The 15,457-nt window shown below is 37.6% G+C and overlaps 1 protein-coding gene across 7 annotated transcripts in view; it reads right to left on the minus strand.

The window, feature by feature from the left end:
* The window catches only part of axo (axotactin), a 927,649-nt gene that overhangs the window by 772,634 nt on the left and 139,558 nt on the right, over positions 1-15,457 (minus strand). For all 7 annotated transcript variants that reach the window (XM_090410025.1, XM_090410024.1, XM_090410023.1 and 4 more), the window contains one exon: positions 11,026-11,292. In XM_090410025.1, coding sequence (XP_090266151.1) covers positions 11,026-11,292 — 267 coding nt within the window. The remainder of the gene's footprint in view (positions 1-11,025; positions 11,293-15,457) is intronic.

Here is a 15,457-nt window from a genome sequence, read left to right on the forward strand (position 1 = left end):
AACAATCATTTTTCTTGCACTTGCCAAGCTCAGCTGTCTAAACATCTCCTGGTCCCCACCTTGCTCCTTGGTTTGTAGCAACACCCCACTAAATATCCTGTCTTGTCCACCTCTACCTCACACCACATGCTTTCAAAATCATTAGTGTCACTGCTTTCCAAAGCCTCCACTCTTACAGGACATAAGTCATCACTTACCATAAGCAGTACTCCACCACCATGTTTTCCTTTCCTATCCTGCCGAAAAATGCTGTACCTGCTACTTCTATTCCTGTTATTATATCATGTGGTGCTGATGCTATCAGCGCCACAACTAAATGCCAGGAATATCAGAAATAAAGGAATTGAAATTGTTGAATTGATCGAATTTATTCACCCAAAAATCATTAGAATAAGTGAAACATGGTTGAATGAAGATGATGTCCTTAAGGGAACAGTGTATTTTGCAAGGACAGACAGGACAAGCAGGGAGGGGGTGTGCTGCTGATGCTAGCAGGGGAATTATGTCCACATAAAGTAAATATGAAAGTGGGAAATAATAGCAATGGTTATGAGGCAGTGTGGTGTAACATGGAGGTTGACAGGAAGACATATTTAGTTGGATGTTGCTATAGTCCAGAGAATGGGAAGGGTGATGAAGAAATGTATAAACAACTTGGATTAGTGAACAAAGGAAAGGTAATTACTACGAGTGATTTTAATTATGGCAGCATAGATTGGAATGAAGAGATAGCATTTGGGAATAAGGAAACTAAATTTCTCAAGTATTTGAGAGACAACTATCTTATGCAGTATGTAAAGAAAGGCACACAAGAATTGAGAGTTTTACATCTGATCATTTCATCAGAGGATGTAATTGTGAGTGGCATTTTGCACTTCCCTCTAGCTCCAGTTGGTGAGAGTGATCATGAAGCGATCACCTGGGTTATGACTAGCCATCATCATCATCATCCCTGTCAAGAAGTTAGGCCTAGAGTGGCCTTTTCCAGCCTTAGAAGTCATCATTGAATCTCTTAAGAGGACGTCCTGGTTTTCATTTTCCTAATGGTTTGTAATTTAAGGCTTGTTTTGGTAATCTTTCTGTTTTCATTCTTTCAACATTTTCAATCCATTTACATATTTTTATTTTTTCTATTACTGATTCTTTAATTCTTCAATTTCTTTAATAATTTCTTCATTTTTTTTCTGATCGAATAGAGTGCATACTTTGCAGTTTTTCTCATAAAATTCATTTCAGCTATTATTAATCTTTGCATTTTTGTTTTATTGTCCAGATTTCACTTCCATACAATAGGACTAGTAGGGCTAATGTATTGTACACTTTTAGTCTGGTTTGTTTTTGAACTAGGTTAGGTTTAAATATAGAGTTAATTACATCTGTTATTTTTAAATATTTTGCAATTTTTAGGTTTATATCTTTTTCATTTTCATATGTAATCATACATCATAAGTAGTTATATGAATTCACCTGTCTACAATCTTGTTATCTATTACTATTTTAGTTCTTACTGGGTCTTGTCCTTTAAAGGCCATCGTTTTTGATTTTTTTGTTGATATTATCATTCCATAATCTTTGGCTATCTTATTTAAATTTAAAATATCTTTCTATCTTCAGAATTTGTAATTATTATTTGGCCAAAAAGGAGAGTGTTTAAGTTCACAGTAGGAGAAAGTTTAATATACCTTGATATTTCCATTTTATTATTATTTCATTTAGATAAATATTAAAAAGAGTTGCTGAAAGGGGACATCCCTGTCAGACACCTTGGCTTATCTCTCTCGTACATGATAGTTCATAATTTAATCTTATTTGTATTTGATTATTTTCATATATACTTATAATACATTTCAGAGTATTATCTAGTATTTGTCTTTCTTTTAATATGTTAAATTCGAATCCCACCGTGGGCCCAGATGTTTGTGATTGTGAAAATACTAGTGGTGATGGTGGGCAGTAGGTGGCATTCATGTAGTTGCGGTTTGTTGTGGTTGGTGGATTGACTGGTGGACAGAGAGCTGTAGAGTAGGTGCCCTCCCTTGACGAGTCTTTGAACTCCCTGGAGGTAAAAAAAAAAAAAAAAAAAATCAGCTAACGCTTTTTTATTCCCGTATACGGGAGTAGGCGAGGCCATTTAGCCCTATCTAACTTTTGGAGACTGAGTGGGCAGTTCAATTTCCACTGGTACCCAATCAGAGATAGATAGCCCAAGGCTATCACTAATTAAGCAGTATGCAGTGAAGAGAGACGGCTCAAATGTGCCACCATCTCGTAGTCCCTAACCCTAACACAATATATTTAATGTCTGAAATAATGTGGGTTCTACGGTCGATTTTCTTGAGTTTATAGGACGAAAAACCTGAGTTTCCGAGAGGAAAAACCCGCTTGCCCGTGCCAGAGATCGACTAACTCGGGAATCGGTCGAAAAAAGGCTTAGAAAAATTTCCTCTAGTCGCCGACTAGACTCGAAACCAAATCTTCCTTCGTGCGGCCAAGAGCCGTGGTATGCAAACGCCACATCCACTGAGCTACACAGGCTCTCTGAGTGAACCACAGCTCACCCTACCACTGAGTAGAACTACTCATCTCCCACAGAAAAGGACCACCTTCAGCAGACACACATCAGTGGAAGCCTAAGAAAGCAAAAACTCTCATTTGGTACTAATTGACAATTGACATTTTTGTCTTTAGGGGTGAAGCAAGATGATTTTCATATTCCCCGCTATCTGTTGCGGTTACAGTGAGGGTAAAATTTATGAGCAGTTTGCTCTTCCTGAATGGGCATGGAGATTATACATCGCTATAGGAGGTTAATATAGCTTTTGGTCTTCCATTTTTGAATATGTCTTGCCTCGTATGCTGTAGCTTGCTGAACCAAATCGTTGGGATATATGGACGTCTTTAGGAAGAACTTAGATACTAAGTATTGTAGGAAAGAGAAAATATAGGGAATATTTGTATCTCTATGAAGTTAATTGTTTCTAACATACCATGGGACATTCAGAATCATTCTCAAGCACTTGTTCTGTACTCGTTGTATTTTGATAATGTTAGTATTAGAGGTGTGGCCCCAGGCTAGAGAGGCATAGGTGGTTATAGGACAAATCGTCATCTGGTATAGCTGCAATTTGATTCTGTTGCTGAGCTTGCTATTTCTATTAATTAGTGGATAGATCTGTGCGATGGCTTTAGATGCCTTTGCGCACGTAAACTTGATGTGTTGGTTGAAAGATAGCTTTTTGTCGAGAATTACACCCAGGTATTTTGTTTCTGTCTGCCAGGGAATTGTAGTATTGAATAGTAAACACATCTCCTGCAGGAGATATTGGCCTTTTCGAGAAAAGAATGGCTGAGCTTTTTTTGGGGGTTGACTTCCAATCTCTATTTGGAGAACCAACCCTCCAGCTTTAGAAAGTTTTCTTGAAGCTTTCTGGTAATGAAATGGGGTTGGAGAGATCTGGTAAGTATTGCTGTATCATTTGCATGCAGGGCCAAAATGGAGGACATCAGATTGTGCGGGATGTCCGACATGTATAGAAAACAGCAATGGAGCTAGTAGGGATCCCTGCATCACTCCAGCAAAGATATCGCACTAGGATGAGGTATAACCGTTGATTTTGACTTGTATTGATCTATTCTGAAGATATGAATGGATTAGGTGAACCATTTTTAGTGAGATACCGGCTGAGATAAGCTTGTGTAGGAGTCCAAAATGCCAGATTTTGTCAAATACTTTGGATAGATCTAGGAAAACTGCTCCTGTGCACTGGTGCCAGTTATAGCTGGTGGTGATGTATTCCACAATTCTGTGGATTTGCTGAGTAGTGCTATGGTGTTGCCGAAAACCAAACTGTTCTTTAGGGAGGATGTTTAGGTTATTTACTAAGTTTTGGAGTCGTGAGAGGATGACCTTTTCCGCAACCTTATCCAGATTAGAGATGAGACTGATTGGACGATAATTTTGCTGTAGGTGTGGATCCTTGCCTGGCTTATGTATAGGGATTACATCAGCCAGTTTCCAAGTGGAAGGAAAATAGTGAAGTCTTAAGATTGCATTTATTATAATGGTTGGTGCACTACAGCTTTTTGAGGCAACAGCTTGATCACCCTATTCGAGATGCCATCAGGTCCAGGAGCTTTATTGTTCTTTAGTTTTTTAATAATATCATATAATTCAACAGGTGATGTGGGTACAATATGGTCAGCACTGGTATCTGGGAGTTTTAATACGTGTCTAACATGTCTGTGGATTTTGTATAAGTGATTGAAATCTAAGTTGTTATATGAAGGTTTGCACCGCCCCTCTACATTCTTTACTATGGCTTCTGTCTTATCTACATCTGTGTGAACTAGGCCCTGGTTAGAGATTAAGGGGGGGATCTGTTTTTATTTTTGATGCTTCTCAGTAAACCCTAGATAGAGTGATCAATAGGTGAGATAGAGGCTAACTTTTCATCCCAAAGGTTTCTATGAGTTTTAAGTGCATCTCTCACTGCCCTGTTCAATCTATTAAGAACTGTTTTGTCCTGAGGAGAGTGAGTGTTACGAAATCTCTTCCTAGCTCTGTTCTTCTCTTTGATCAGGTCCATAACATCCTTGGGCAAACGACCAGGTTTGAGAACAGGTTTGTGGAAGGTTGCAACCGTTATAGCGGACTTAATCTGTTGGGTGAGGCTAGTCACTACAGATTCCACATCATCTTTTGTGCATATGTGAGGGACAGGTCCAATTTGATCCCTAAGTGCTTTAGACAATCTGTCCCACGATATGCATGAGTGAGAGAGAGGAGATAGGTATTCTTGTTCTTCCAGTTGTAGTAGAATTGGGTTGAGATCCGATGACAGCTCGTTTAATGATTTAAGGCTGTACTGAAGTTTAATGTCTTGCAGGATAGCTATATCCAGGATATCAGCAGTGCCAAACGTACTGAGATGAGTTGGTTCAGTAGGTCCAGCCACGACAGCATAGTTTGATCCTATGTAGTTGGAAAGGATGCAGCCATTCTTTTTGGTGGTTCTACTATTCCAGGCAGGGTGCTTGGAGTTTAAATCCCCAGCAATAATGATGGGTACTCTAACTCCTAAAATGGCATTTAGATCAGTGTGCAGCAGAGTTTTTAAGGGTGGATTGTAAGCTGAATAGATTTTCAATCAGCCGGCAGAGCTGGTGAAAACTTCTACACCTATAATTTCAAGGTTAGTGGTTGGTAGGTTGTTCACAGAATGGTGCTTAATGTAATTTTTAATGAAGATGACAGTGCTACCACCTCTGTAGTTGGATCTGTCATTTCTGTACATGAGATAACCCTGTATTTTGGGACTGTCAGAGGATCTAAGGTGTGTTTCACTGATTAGTATAATATCAGGTTGGTATCTGTAAGTGAAATCTTGTAGCTCCAAAATTTTGTTCCTTAAGTCGTTCGCATTCCATGCAATGATCTGAAGAGAGGCAGGAATGAGTTTGTTTTTATTCATTTATGATTGCTGTAAGGATGGCCTGTGTTTCCTGTACGAATCTTTTAGTGGTGGTTGCTGAAGGGTTAGATAGGCTGAAATCTTGTAGCATGTTAGCTAAAGAGGCTGTAATAACTGCTGTCAGATTAGTAGGTGCTATTGGCTGATTTTGTTCAGATATTGGTTTGTTAGAACAGGCCACATCAGCATAACTTTTTGTTTGCCTTTGGCTTCCACTGTCTTTGAAGGTCACAGACTGTTGCTGCCGAGTCTCCGGCTGTGGCGCAGGGGGCCTCAGGTGATCTTTTACTAGAAGAAGAAGAAGAGGGCAGTTTAGCTGTCTCCATCCCTCTGTTTTTTGGATGCTGAGTACATCCCTTGCAGTTTGCTGGATGAGGGCCACCACAGTTGGCACATTTAGCTGAGGTGGTTTTTGGCTTGGTGCAGGTGTTAGTGGGGTGGTTCTTAGCATATTTCAGGCATTTGCGGAGTTTTTGAGCATGGCCAAACTTCTGGCATGTATGGCATTGACCAGTAGATGCCCTTTTAAGGGCATCTACTGCCCGTAAAAAAAGTTATGGGTACCTATAAGAACATCTATGTTAAATCATAGATGTTCTTATAGGCTTTGTGGATCTCCACCAAGACCAGAGGCATAGGGGATTTGTCTGCTCTAGTCATTCTGCTGATCTTAATAGGTGGCAGGTCCTGGTGGTGGAGGTCAGCCTCAATTTCATCTGTAGTTATATCCTCTGTGACACCCTGCAGTACTACCTTCAGATTTTTATCCGAACTAAGAGAAAAGGTGTGGTATTGAATATTGCTAGACTCTAACACTGTGGTCAGTTTCCTGTAATCAGTCACAGTTACCGGCTGAATTTTTATACCATTCAGTGTTCTTGGCCGAGAGATACTGTATCTGTGAGTTTATCATGGTGGACTTTAATTGTGTCCATCTTTTCTTTTCCCAGAAGACTATCGGTGGAACCGTCTCTTTCGTGGTGGTCGAGGGATTGGAACTGGGAGTATCCTCTTCCATACCAAAATCTATGGGAGGTTCTGTGTTGATGGTCTGGGGTAGACCACTGACACAGTTCAAAGTCTGGGGGAGACTGCAACCGAGTAATGAGCTCCTCACTTGTGTCGTCCGAGTTATCTTCTGTGACTGCAGAGGGTGGGAATGAGTCATAAAGCTTAAATTTTCCCGGCCAACTATCACTTAGAAGTTTTCCTAATCTGAGGAATTCATTATAAACCTCCTCGAAAATGGTCTCATTCAGAGGCTTTGCCATAGCAAATTCCATAGATACAATCTGGTGTTTTCCAGCAGTACGATATATAGTTTAGTATGCCCTGTGATTAGGCTTAGAAGATGGTTTCCGACAGAACTAAAAATTGAAATTAAAGTATTTACTCACCTGTAACTTGCAAAAACTTTTCGTAATCAAAAAGCTTGATCAATACATGCGAACATAATACTCAACACGAAAGCATAAATCGCTAAAAAACATATCAATCAAATTCGCAATTCACCATCAATAATACACGAAACACTAACACGCGAGCCACCATTTTGTTTCCCATTTGATACTAAAGAAATCCAATGTCAGAGATGTATTTTTCATAAGTGAACTATTGGTTGGTGTATAAAATAATTAATAAAGAAAGAGCCATCCAGCTTCATTTCGGTAATTTAAATTACATAAAAATAGTGAATATTAATGATCCAACATTATTTCAAAGTTGAATGTAAGTAGAAACTATGAAAGTTTCGTAATTTTTACCTGAGAGCTTAAGAGAATACAATTACAATCTTCGGCATCAAAGTTACCATAGCTTGCACTACTTAAAAAGAACATGACCACTGCACAAGCATCCATATATTCACTTTTTATTTAGTGCAAGCTAAGGCAACTGTGATGCCAAGGATTTTATTCTCATAAGCTCTCTGGTCAAAATTATAAAATCTTTCGTAGTTTGTATATACATTCAGCTTTGAAATAATATTCACTATTTCTATGTAATGTAAGTTACCAAAATGAAACCGTATGGTTCTTTATCTTCAGTTTTCATGTCATCTTTATTATCTCTGATTTCTCTACAGTATTCTTTCCTCCATTTTGAAGTATTTTCAATAGCCTCGAGAACTTTTCAGCACCTTTCTGATATTTATTTTCTTTATATATTTTTACAATTTTTACCAAAAATACATAAAACGTAAAAGGTATCTATATAAGAATTCTAAAAGAATTCTATCGATATGCTGCAAGTAAAAGAAAGAATAACTCTTCTAAATCCAGATGTCGTGAAGGTTACAGATGCAGAAGAGGTTGTTAAGTTAATGAGTGGCCATTTCGTTAAAAGCTATCAACCTGGTGAATGTAATATTGAGTTCACTGTTACCTCTTCACTATATGAAGAAACACAGATGTCTGAGGCCGAGGTGTTAGAGCTGTTGCACAAACTGAATAAGAATTCAGCAATAGGGACTGATGGAATATCAGCGCGTGTGCTAAAAGAGTGTTCAGCTGAACTGGAAATTCTTTTGACCAGGATGTTAATATGAGTCTCAGAACAGGGAAGATTTCACAGGAATGGAAGGAATGTATGGTAATTCCAATGCACAAGAGTGGTGCAAAGACCGATGTATCCAATTATCCATCCAATTAGTATCTCAGGAGTGGCGGGCCCTAACTAATTTTGGAAAAATTGGTTAGGGCCCACATTCAGAAATGGGTTGACAGTGAATCTCTACTTTGCAATGAACAACATGGGTTTACTAAGGGAAGGTCATTTTTTAACAACTTGCTCACATTCTATAACAATGTTACCATTGAACTAGATAAGGGGAAGGGATACACCATGATATATTTGGATTTTGCTAAAGCTTTTGACAGAATACAGCATGGCAGACTGTTGCATAAATTGAAGAATATTGGTTTGAGTTATACAATATTAGCATGGATAAGAGGATGACTGACTGACAGATATCAAAAAGTGGTATACGGGGGATCTGAGTCTGCAAGGTTTAAGGTAACAAGTGGTGTACCTCAAGGATCAGTGCTTGGTCCACTGTCATTCAATCTGTACATTAATGATATTGGGAAGGATTTGACAAGCAGCATACAGTTATTTGCTGATGATGCAAAGATAGGGGGTAATCAGAAATGCTGCTGATATGCAGTCTTTGCAGAATGATTTGAATAGGCTGGAATTGTGGGCATTGGAAAATGGGTGTCACTTCAATGTCAGTAAATGTAAAGTTTTCTTCTAGCCTAATCCCACCAATGTCGTATTATATTGGTGGGATTAGGCTAGAAGAAACTAATGAGGCTAGGGATCTTGGAGTGTTAATAGATAGGAAGTTGAAGTTCAGGGGCCATGTGGCAAAGATTGCAAATACAACTCAAAAGATGATTGCAATGCTGAAACGAACGCTCACATGTAAAGACAGATGTTGTTTTGCGTCTTTACAAGGCCTTGATAAGACCTCACTTGGACTATTGTGTGCAGGTTTGGTCTGGTTTCCAGTGTGATTCTGATATATTGGAGAGAGTACAAAGGAGAGTGTTAAAATGATATCAGGATTGTGGAATACTGATTATGAAGACAGATTGAGAATTTGTAAACTGCAGACACTAGCAAGCAAACAGGAGAAAGAGGGGTGATATGATTGAGACTTGCAAACTTCTGAAAGGGTCATAAAGGATTTCAATTGATGGAATTTTTCAATTTATGGAGGGTGGGGAAAGGACGAGAAGGCATCCTTGGAAGCTGAGAATGAAGGCTGCCAAGAAGGGTGTGAGAGCTAGATTTTTCTCTCAGAGGGTGGTGCGTGATTGGAATGGATTGCCTTTGGATGTTGTGAGTGCAAGGTGTGAGTGAATTCAAGAATAAGTATGATAGCTGGTGTGTGTAGTATGTGGCCTCCCTTGATGAGTTTCTTAATAATAATATAATAATAATAAAAGTCATTCCATGACTTTTGTTTAGCTACTTTTCACATTACTTCTATTTCTTACATTTTTGCCTGTATTCTCTAGGAGCATATGCTGAATTACTTACTAAGAACCTTCAATATGTATTTTCTTCATTTCCATGAGTAACTAACATTTTTAGACCTGATGCCAAGGATTGTATTCTCATCAGCTCTTTAGTAAAAATTACAAAACTTGCATGTTTCTATATACATTTGGCTTTGAAATAATATCTCATTTTCAATATTTTCAAGATATTCATTAATATCTGATTTTCCTATCACCAGAATATGATTCAATAAATATTGCATAAATATTTCCACATTATATATAGCAAAATGTTATATAGCAATAAAATGTTGCTAAATAACATTTTGTTGCTGTAGCTGTTGCTATATCTTTTCATAAATGAACACAATAACACAAGGAAAAGAGTAAATAATGTATTTAAAAGTCATCTATATCATAATTATCATATTAATTGCTCTATATGTTACATAGCAACAATTATTATTATTATTATTATTATTATGGGTGACTCCAAGGAGTCCTTAGACTCATCGAGGGAGGCCCTAAACATCATGTCAAGAACAACTATTCAACATTCACACAGTATCTATCATACTTTGCTTTGAACTCATTCACAGTCATGGCACCCACAACAGAACAACAGACTCTGGCAGCTTATTCCACTCATTCACCACTCTCCAAGTAAAAAACCTAGTTCTAACTCCCTTGCTAACCACACTCTTGCCCAGTTTCCATGGATGGCCCCTAGTCCTCCCACCACCAGTCCTGTTTTGAAAAATATCCTCTGAATTAATCTTATAGAAACCCTTCAGTAATTTGATTGTCTCAATCATATCACCCCTTTTCTGCCTATCAACCAATTTCTGCCACCCACAAATCTTCAACCTGTTTGCATAAGGTTCATTCCATAGACCTGCTTCCTCCCCATCAAGAAGAAACCTAGGTGACCAGATCTGGGCACAGTAATCAAGATGGAGTCTTATCAAGGCTCGATACAGAGGAACAATAACTTGCTTATCTCTACTCGTCAAAGAATTCTTCAGCATCCAAGTGATTTGATGAGCTGATTTAGCCACTTCTGCGACGTGCCCCCTAAACTTCAACTCCCTATCCACCAACACTCCCAAGTCCCTTATGTAAGTGAATATAATATCAAAATCAATCATCAATTACTAATTACTTTTTATGAGCACTGGCAAATGTTATGTTTCAAAAAAACCAAGACATAACATAGTGTACTCTCACTGTTTTAATATCACAGAGACAGCAGGAATAATTTGTTACAGTGGATAGCTTACTATGATGAATTTCTTTTAGAATAGCATTGTGTCTAACGGACTCTGATTCAAACTTTTCAGTAATTTCATATGGTGAATAAGTATTATAACAGCATTTCCTATAGTGAAGTTTGATGGCATAATGTGAGTATGCATCTTATATATCAACACTTAAATACTACTATATAATCTGAATGGGAAACCAAACAATTTCTATTCAGATTATGTAAATTAAAATTATAATGAAGAAAATAAGCAAATTAAGTTCTATTTCATGCACTTCAAGCTTACCCTTATCACGACACTCAGTTCCTTCATGCCCAGTACCAAAACAATCACAGCTGATGGAAGTATAATGATTAATACATTTGGCAGCAGACGAACAAGTGTTATTAGTCACACACCTATCTGTACAATTATCTTCAATTTGAGAAAATGCTTGTAATGGCACTGATGAAAAGGTAGAATTGGCATGGTTGAAATGGATATTACCTAAGCATCCATACATTTGTCCAAATTTATACTTCTGATTGTATATTGTAACATTGCTGTCCATACCTAGAGAAAAAATTTTATGGGATGTCAATAAAAACATTTAAAGGCAAACTGATAACATATCAGTGTCCCATATTGCTAAACTAAGCAGAAGAAAGCCTTTTCAACTTTTTTTCAATAACCTTCATACGGCCAACTTAAAAATAACAATAATCAAAATAAAATATTATACATATAGATATATAAATAAGAGTTTATAAGGCAGAAAACTGGAATAAGATATTAACAATTACTTTAAATACAAGACACAACATTTCAGCAGTCTTGAGATGATGAATTCATTCTGCCCATTTTGTAGAAAAGTGTTTTTCAAAATTTTAGTTCTTTTGCTAATTCATTCTTGTTGGTAATGAGACAGCGGGCTCTTGCTCCTAGTGTTAAAATAATGCCAATTCTTGAGATCTGTAATGATGCGAAGAGGTGTATAGATATCTGTCAGAAAGTGCAGGATTTCTAAATATAGCTTTTAATTTACCAGATTCTTTAGTTAGTCAAAGATCCAGAAATGGAAGTGAATCATTAGATTCTAACTAGTAGATAAATTTTATGTTAGAATGTTGGTGATTCAGGCTCATGGAAATTCAAAAGTGAAGGTACTCCATGGTTTCAGACTAAGAATATATCATCAACATGCCTTTTACATAATTTTGGTTTCTGATGGTATTCTCCTAGGACTTTTATTTCCAAATGTTTCCATAAAAAGATTTGCTAAAACTGGTGAAAGGTGAAAAAGGACTGCCCATGACTAGACCAGAGTTTTATTTGTATTGTGAGTTATTGCACTTGAAATACCCAGAGGAGATACAGTGTTTAAGGAGTGTCATGACTTTTTTTGAGAATTTATCTTGTAGTAGGATAAGGAGATCCTCAATTGGAACATTGGTGAACAGATTCACTATATCAAAGCTTGCTAAAATGAAATGTTCATCAAGGACAATGTTGCCAATACTGGAAACAAAGTGTTTGGAGTTTTTAACAAAGGATAGTGATTGTCCTGTCAGGCCCTTTAGTAGTTTAGCTAGATGTTTGGCAAGAAGATGTGTTGGAGAATCTGTGCTATTGGACATAGACAGATGTCCTACTTATGAATTTGGGAAGTGCCATACAGGGCGAGGAGGAAGAGGATGCAGAGATCAGAGTGCTAATCTGATATCTCTGTTAAACTCATAGGTTGTTTTTAAGAGGATGTTAGTGCAATTTTGCAACTCTCTAGTAGGTTCATGATCCATAATGGAAGATGTATGTGTCAGTTTTAAGAAGTTGCCTAATTTTATTGTCATAGTCGTCTGAGTCAAGAATAACATTAACATTTCCTTTATCTGCTAGGAAGATAATTATTTCAGTATTATTTCTTAGACTTTTGAGAGCAGCCTATTCTAAAGTTGAAAGATTATCAATTGGAGGTTTTGCTGCATTTATGGCAAGTGCTAATTTAAATTAAGCCAAGAAGCTTCTTGTACAGGTAAGACAGAAGTAGCTTATTCAATGCACGCTTACACGGACTTCTTCATAGGACAAATGTGAGCTCAAGTGAATGGAGAAACGATTGGCATGTGGTATGGAAGGATGGAGCATGAAAGAAAGAGTGAATGGGAAAAGCATAAAAGTGCAAGGGACTGGTAGAAAAGATATAGTATTGCATGGAGATCCGATGATAAGAGGTGTACTTAATAAGAAAGTGACAAAAGCATGTTTTCGAGGTGTGAAGATAAAGGATGTTAGTGATGCTGTAAGTAAGCAGAAGAATAGAGCAAATGAGTTGATTGTATTGGCTGGCGCCAATGATCTGAAAGGTGAGAAATATACAATGAGAGAAGATATGAAAGAGTTGTTAGTAAAAGCAAAAATGATTATTGTCAAGAGCAAGAAAGTAAAGATTATGAGTCTGCTGCTTTTGTATGATAGGACAGAACTGAAAAGAAGGGCCACGATTGCCAATGAGAAAATTGTGCAGGAGGAATGGTGTGCAGTTTATTGATGTATGGAGTGAATTTGATGGATGAAAGAACTTATATATACCTGACAGACTACATTTAAATGGTTTTGGAGTTTGATGTTTGGAGAAAGTGTTGTTTAGTGAGAGTGCATCGAGAGTACATTATTGTACCCTCATGTGACAAATGAGGGTACAATAATGATTATGCAATCCCAAATGGCATTTCAAAGGTCTCTAATTTAAATGGGTTGGTAATGACATTATGGAAGGGTAACTATGGGCACAAAGGGGCATTGAAATGCATGTAAATGAATGCAAGAAATATCAGGAATAAAGAGGAGTTTTTGGCAGTAAACGCAACTTGGCCAAAAATTATAGGCATCAGCGAGATCCAGTTGCCTGAAAATGATATAGTTACAGGGATAGAAAGTAAAGGGTATTGTATTTTAAGGGAGGATAGAAGGAACAGAACAGGAGATGGGGGTATTGCTGATGATAGCTGCAGAATTACAACCAACAAAATTAGAAGTTAAAGGGAATATTAGGTCTGAGAGAGATGGTTCACTTCAGGCTGTCTGCTGTGAGATAAAAGTAAATAAGACAAAATATGTTGGGTGCTACTATAGCTTAGGTGGTCCACAGAAAGATGTAGATGCCATGTATTAGCAGATTAGCACAATGAGTTTAGGCCGAAGAATTATTATGGAAGACTTTAACTATGGGAACATTAATTGGAGGGAGGAAAGGGGGCATGGCAAGATGGAAATGGGATTTATACAGTTGCTAAGTGATAATTACATGAAACAATATGTTATAGAGAGGACAAGGGGTTTGAGAGTGTTGGATCTCACAGTAGCATCAGAAGATGTATCAATAACCAAGGTAGACACTAAGTCTCCAATTAGGGAGAGTGACATTGCAGTCTTGTTCTGGGAAGTTGCCAAACATGTGGAGTTCTCAGTCAACAAGGCTGGTGATTATGAGAGACTCAGGAGTCATTTTGGAACAGTGCTATGACTTGAGAAGCTACAAGGAAAGAATGTCAATAGTGCATGGCAAGCGGTCAGAGATTGTTTCAGAGTAGCAGTAGCAGGCTGCATATCCAAGGTCAGGAGGATAAACCAAGTTGGAATTAAGTGGATGAGTAAGGATATAAAGCAAGAGCAGCAAAAAAAGAAAAGAAAATATCAGTACAAAATGCAAGCAAGAAGGATGACTAGTACAGTAAGGAAGGCCAAATCAGACTATTGTAGCTGAGAGAGAATTAGCCAAAAGGCCAAAGTAAACCTAAAAGAGTTTTTTCATTATGTAGCAAATAAGAGGAAAAACAACTATGGTAGAATGATTTTAAACAATGCTCATGGTAGGAAGGTGAATGAACCAAAAGAAATAGCTGAGTTGCTCAGTGATCATTTTGCAAAGGTGGCACCACTATCATCCAGGTGGTAATTTTACAGTTTCTAATGTTACAGAGATGCATATCAACATTGAGGTAGACGAACAGGAGGTGTTCAGCATATTAAAAAATATGCATGTGAACACAGCAGTGGGACCGTATGGCATATCAGCCCACACTTAGTAAGTGTGCAAGAGAATTGGCACTGCCTGTGACGAAGTTGTTCAATCTAAGTCTCAGCTCCAAGGGAGTGGAAAGAGGGTAAGATAGTACCGTTGCATAAAGGTGGTTCTAAGACATAGGTAGCAAATTACAGACCAATTAATATATCGCGAGTGGTTGTTAAAGTATTGGAAAAGTTGGTGAAAGGTAAAATACAACAGTGGATGGATAGGGATGCAATACCCTATAGTAAGTAGCATGGCTTTGTAAAGGGTAGGTCTTGTGTTAGTAACTTACTCACATTTTATAATAAAGTGACAGCAGAACTAGATAAAGGTAATGGCTACACTATGATCAGAGTTCTGTGCTAGGACCACTGCCCTTTAATTTGTATATCGATGATACAGGGAAAGATTTTAAGGGGAATATTCAGTTGTTTTGCTGATGATGCAAAACTGTGAAGGACAATAGATGATAAAAGAGATGTAGATATTCTGCAGAGATGATTTAAATAAATTGACACTGTGTGCAAAAGATAATGATTATGAATTTAATGTTGAAAATCTAAGGTTACGCACTCTGGATTGAAAAGGTTGCATATGGTGTATCATATTGATGGTATTGGTTTGCAGGAAACTGATGGAGCTAGTGACTTGGAGATAATGGTGAACAAA

Source organism: Typopeltis vanoorti, chromosome 20, assembly GCF_054136105.1.
Source record: "Typopeltis vanoorti isolate ZY-2024b chromosome 20, IOZ_Tvanoo_1.0, whole genome shotgun sequence".
In the NCBI taxonomy this organism is placed as follows: domain Eukaryota; kingdom Metazoa; phylum Arthropoda; class Arachnida; order Uropygi; family Thelyphonidae; genus Typopeltis; species Typopeltis vanoorti.